General features: G+C 29.9%; 1 protein-coding gene across 1 annotated transcript; it reads left to right on the top strand.

Moving 5' to 3' along the window:
• Positions 1–982: 982 nt before the first annotated feature.
• On the top strand, positions 983–2,897 carry LOC131996107 (uncharacterized). Its single transcript, XM_059365557.1, has 2 exons — positions 983–2,110; positions 2,865–2,897. The coding sequence occupies exons 1-2, from the start codon at positions 983–985 to the stop codon at positions 2,895–2,897; spliced, it is 1,161 nt and encodes a 386-aa protein (XP_059221540.1).
• The last annotated feature ends 3,404 nt before the right edge of the window (positions 2,898–6,301 follow it).

Below are 6,301 nucleotides of genomic sequence, written 5' to 3'. Positions count from 1 at the left end.
CCAAAATCGATGAAGCAGTTGCAAATGCCATTGGTGCGCTCGAAAATAAACTTCTTGAGCTATCAAATAACTTAAATAATCTAACACTAAGAGTGAACGAAATGGAAAAATCTCAAAGTTGTCTAAATGATCTTAAAACTGAGATAAATGAGCTAAAATTTAAAATATGCCGCCAAGAAAACTTGAATGTATCATGTAACTTACGATTAACTGGCATTCCATCATATGAGAATGAAAATACTTTTGAGATATTTAAATGCCTGTGTGATTCTCTAAAAATTGTAACTCCTAGTGTCATAAGCGTACATCGAATTCGTAACTCTAATAGCAACATAATTGATGGTACTATTTTGGTAAAATTGTGTTCGCCAAATGATAAAAATTTTATATTAAAAACCATATCGAAGTATAGACGCGAAAACAAAACTCAACTTTCGATTGCCATGTGTGGTTTTGATAGCAATAACCACTTGTTTGTTAACGAAGACTTAACAAAAGAAAACTATAAAATATATAAAACCGCAATAAAATATAAAAAACAAAAACTATTATCAGCTGCTTTCACTTTGCGGGGGCTAGTTTATGTGAAGCAAACTGAACAAGATAGAGGTGTACGAATTGATTCTCTGGAACATCTCAACAATTTCTTTCGCTAATCCTAAACTGCAGTTACTCTGTTTAATCCTCAACAAATCATATAAAGATAATAACAAAATGTATATAAACCTAATTCAAAGAAAAATATCAAACATAAGACTTCATATGATCCTATATCAAGTTTGCATAAACCGTCTAGTCTCATTTACCATTACTACTAACTTTGTTTATCAAATTAATATGCGTTGCAGAAAAAAATTTTTAATTGACACTTAACGTTAACCATTGTTCCAATGACGGTCTTTACAATATGGTCAGAGTACTTTCAAAACAAAAAACTGGATTGTCGATAGTTCATATTAACGCCCAGAGTTTAAACAACAAAATGGACGAATTCAGGCAGACGTTCATCTCATCAAATATCGATATTATATGTGTATCCGAGACATGGTTCCACTCAGACATTGCAGACTCCATCTATGAGCTACAAGGCTACAAACTTTTTCGATCCGACAGAGTAACCAATGCCGGTGGTGTGTGCATGTATCTTCGAAATGAACTTAAATGTAATTTAAAACTTAAATCTAATAATGATAATCCAATGGAATATTTATTCCTGGAGTTGTTTTGTGCTGATAATAAAAAAATTCTTGTTGGAACAGTATACAGACCAAATCGCAACGTTCCATTTGGCTATTTTACCGATGCAATTGAAGAACTCACAGTATTCTATAGTGATGTAATTATTTCTGGAGATTATAATAGCAATCTACTTTCTGAAAGTAAATTTGCTGATGCCATGAATACTTTTGGACTATATTCCGTAAATACCACAATTCCTACACACTACTCTCACACTGGAAATACTCTGATTGATGCCATTTTCGTTAATTGTCGGGAAAAAATTCTTCTGTATGATCAACTTTCTGCACCCTCATTTTCCAAACACGACTTATTATTTATAAAGTACGATGTAAATCTAAAGAAAAATCAAACAGAATACCAGATTCGCGATTTTCGAAAACTTAACTACAACTTGTTGAACGATTTATCTAACAATATTGCATGGGATGCAATATATGGTTATGAATCTGTTGAGGACCAAGTTAGTTTTATGCAACATCACATTTCTTTGCTATATGACTATTGTGTACCCCTGCGAATAATAAAAGGTATACATAAACAACAGCCTTGGTTTACCCCCGAAGTCAAAAATTTGATTCAAAGAAGAGATACCCTATATAAACGTTGGAAATATTATAAAACCACAATTCTATATAACAATTTCAAAGAAGCAAGACGCCAGGTCAATGAGAAAATCAAAGTATTGAAAACGGAATACTATCGTCAGAAATTTACCACGGCAGTAGATAGTGGATCAAAATGGAAGGTTATTCGTAGTATTGGCATCGGAAAGAAAAATATTTCCACTCCGGACATGAATGTTGAGGATTTAAATCAAATGTTTGCTAACCACCAAAATCTGACACCAAACTCTTCAATCAATAATTTCGTAAATATATCACCATCTTCGGTCAATAACCTTTCAGACTCTACCTTCTGCTTTCAATGTGTTAATCAAAGTGAAGTCTTGGAATGTTTTCTCTCAATAAGTTCCAACGCTGAAGGAATGGACGAGCTATCTCCTAAATTTTTGAAAATTTTGCTTCCTAAATGTCTCCCTTATTTCACATATTTATTCAATACAATCCTAACTAAGTCTGTCTTTCCTAATTCATGGAAATACACGAAAATTATTCCTGTTCCAAAGTCCAACAATGACTTTCGACCAATTGCAATTTTACCGTATTTATCTAAAGTTTTGGAACGCGTAATGCATAAGCAGATTAATAATTACATATGCACAAATAAATTACTAACGGAGCGACAGTCTGGTTTTAGATCCCAAAGGAGTTGCATAACTGCACTTACCGATGTTATTGAGAATCTGAGATTGAATATGGACAACAACATGTTATCAATTCTGGTACTGCTTGACCACAGCAAAGCTTTTGATACAGTCAACCACTCAATCCTTATTTGGAAACTAGAGAAACTGTTTTACTTTTCTAAACCAGCATGCCGGCTTATTTCATCATATCTAAACAACAGATCGCAATCTGTCTGTCATAACAGAATGGTATCAAATATCCTTAATACAAAAAGTGGTGTCCCACAAGGCTCTATACTTGGCCCCTTGTTATTTTGCATATATGTAAATGATTTGCCTAGTGTTTTGCGAAACACTAATATTCATCTTTATGCAGATGATGTTCAACTTTATACAAGTACACATCTAACAAAATTAACTGAATGCGTCGACAGACTAAACCAGGACTTAGAACGTGTTAACGACTGGGCTACTAAAAATGAGTTAAAAATTAATCCAGCAAAGTCAAAGTGTGTGGTAATCTCGAAAAATGGATCGGATTTGCTTGCACAATACCCATTAACAATTAATTATACTCCAATAAGAATTGTTTCAACATCTTCTAACCTTGGTGTAACTTTCAACGAAAGGCTAACGTGGACAAACCACATTCAAAGTAATATCGTCAAGACATATGGGATGCTTCGCAACTTATGGGCAGTTCAAAGCACAACTCCGCTACATATTCGAATGACATTAGCGAAATCGTACTTGGTTCCAGTACTACTTTACGGAGTTGAAATATTTGCAAACTGCAATTACAACGACAAACAAAGGCTACATATAGCGTATAACAGTATTGCAAGATATGTATTTAAAAAGAGACGCCACGAAAGAATATCATCCTACTCATATCAAATATTCAACATGAGCTTTGACAACCTCCTTAAATTTAAATGTCTACTTTTTCTTCATAAAATCATATATACAAGGGAACCCAACTATCTATTTGAAATTCTTCAATTTGCGAGATCAACCCGGCGAAAAAATATTATTCCGATACGCCATAAATATTCTAGATCAGAACAACAATTTTTTATATACTCCATCCGTCTTTGGAACAATATACCTACCAGCATACAGCTAATAAGCAACGCATTTCTGTTCAAAAAGGAGCTGATGTTATTTTTTAAATGATCATATATTTAAAAACAACTGATTTTAAATAAGTAATTTATCTCAATGTAAAAATATTTTAATTTATATTGTTATATTGTCATATTGTAGCATATAAAATTTTTTAATAATCTTCTCTCAAACCTCTGTACTGTATTATCTCCTGAAGCTACCTAGTACTGTAACTTATAAGATTTCATATCTTGTTGTGCTAGGTTTCCGTAATTAAATAAATAATAATAATAATAATAATAATAATAATAATAATAGTAGTATGTATTTAAATAAATTAATATACGTTGTTGTTTTAATTATCATATATAGAATATATCCTAGTATTCAACAACAACAACAACAATACTATCCAATACCTTACAATAGATGTAATCAAAATCATCAATATGATAGATATAATACCAATCAAAATGCTATTTTTGATGGTGACACTAGTAAACGTATAGAATTTCGAATAAAACTATCAAATAATACAGGAGCAAGAGTATATTTATCAATTCAATTATTAAATAATGCAACAATCGATGAGTCACTAACAACAACAACAACACCGAGAAATAGTCAAACGGATAGACCTAAAATTTTTACTATTGATGAAGCCATTGAAGTATTTAGAAAAGACTTAATAGAAAAGGAAACTAATATTGGTGGGATCATTCAAAGTTCTACAGTATTCTACCGTCATTTCAACTTAAAATATGAAAATGTAGAAATTAGACTCATATGTAGCTATTACAGTAACTACACATACCGCAAACTCAACATTTATTGTTTTGAGTATAATGCTAATAAATTTGAGTATAATTACAAATATAATCAAAGTACGAATGAATTTAACCCATTATTTGAAAGGGAAGAAAATGGTATAAATATCAGGACGCTTGATGTTAATGATTATTTGCAAACGTTACACATGAGTATACAGTAGTTCTCACCGGAATAAGAAAAAAAGCAATATGATTAAAGAAATATATAATTTTTTAAAAACATTTACCAATATCGTTTCCGAAGAAGATAAAAATAAATTAATTAATATAAAATCTCATCTGGAATTTGTGGATAGTTTAAAATGTAAAGAAAGTAAATTTGGTAACCACTATGACTGCTGTGTTTGGTCAAATGATAACGCACAATGTGGTCCAGATACATGTAATTGTATATTCTATGATATGGATAAAAGAAAGGGAGAGGCAGCTGCTGCGAAAATAATTAAAAATTATAAAAATATTTACAATACAGTTAAAAACAATCATTGTAATTTTAACAACCGATGAGTAAAAATGTCTAAAAACAATTTCATAATTATAGATGTTCAAGGTTTTTTCTTAAATAATAAATTTATTGCGAAGGAAATTTGTATTTTTGAACATAATCAGACAATTAAAAAGTTTATTATATACCCCCCTTGCAAATTTTCTTCCTTATCATTAAAGGAAAAGATTACAAATAACTGGCTTACGAAACATTTTCATGGGTTGAGATGGAATGATGGTAACATAATTTTTAAAGAATTTAACGATTATTTAAATAAATTTATAAAAAAACAAGAAAATCTAACAATATTTGTGAAAGGATGTGAAAAACAAAAATGGATAAAGCAATTAATAGAAGAAGATATAAATATAATAAATTTAGATGATGCTAACTGTTCAAACATATGTAATCTTTATAAAAATAATTTGCATATGAAAATTTGTAGTTATCATAAACAACACCCTAATTATAGATGTGCTGAAAAAAATGTTATTTTATTAAGTCAATTTATTAATGTTTTTTTAAAATAAAGCAAATAAAATAAAAACATATCGTTTTTTCTTTATTTAGGATATATAAGGCTATGTAATGTAAGTATACATTAGTTCCTTTTTTCATTTTGTTGGGGTAACTTCTCAAAGAAAATGATATTATCAACGAATATAAAATATCTATTAAAAGAATACAACTCCTACATTGATAAGGAACATAAACAATTTTTTGAAGAGATGATTGAAGAATTAAGGATATATAAAAATGTATATACTTCATTTATACAAACAACACATGGAATTCATACATGGGACTGCAAGCTGAACTCGATAGAAAATATAAATATTTGTAGTTGTATAATTAAATATAATCGTTACATCCTATTACAAAAACTCTACAATTTATACTATCGCATTCTTTGCAATAAAAGTGTAATCAATTCTTAACTTCAACTTGAATTTTTTTAATTTCCTTTACCGCAATTGGGTTTAGTAATATGTGTGGTATAGCAAATATTAATAAATATAAGTTAACCACCCTGTTCCCCCCTCTTCCTTAATGGAATGTTCATGGGCACATTTACATTGTTGCATTGCATTTGCATACGTTAACCACTATACCACCCTAGTACAGAAAACTTTTCAATTTATGTTATAGCAGCACTTTTGAGTTTGAGCTTTGTTATTTTCTTCACCACCATGATTTAAATTTAAAATTATGAGAAAGCATACCAGGCATTTGTGGAATTATATAAACGTGAAACCAATTATTAACTTCAACTTGAATTTTTTTAATTTCCTTTACCGCAATTGCGTTTAGTAATATGTGTGGTATAGCAAATATTTATAAATATAAATGATTGAAATTTTAAATTATGAGTAAGCATAGCAGGTATTA

This window comes from Stomoxys calcitrans, chromosome 3 (genome assembly GCF_963082655.1).
Source record: "Stomoxys calcitrans chromosome 3, idStoCalc2.1, whole genome shotgun sequence".
NCBI lineage: Eukaryota > Metazoa > Arthropoda > Insecta > Diptera > Muscidae > Stomoxys > Stomoxys calcitrans.
The sequence above is the reverse complement of the archived record's forward strand: the minus strand, read 5'-3'. Positions and strand labels throughout refer to the sequence as shown.

Coding starts and splice junctions, on each gene's coding strand:
- LOC131996107 (XM_059365557.1), top strand. CDS start 983: ATGGACGAATTCAGGCAGACGTTCATCTCATCAAATATCGATATTATA. Junction 2,111..2,864: donor ACTCTTCAATCAATAATTTC/GTAAATATATCA, acceptor ATCTTTATGCAG/ATGATGTTCAACTTTATACA.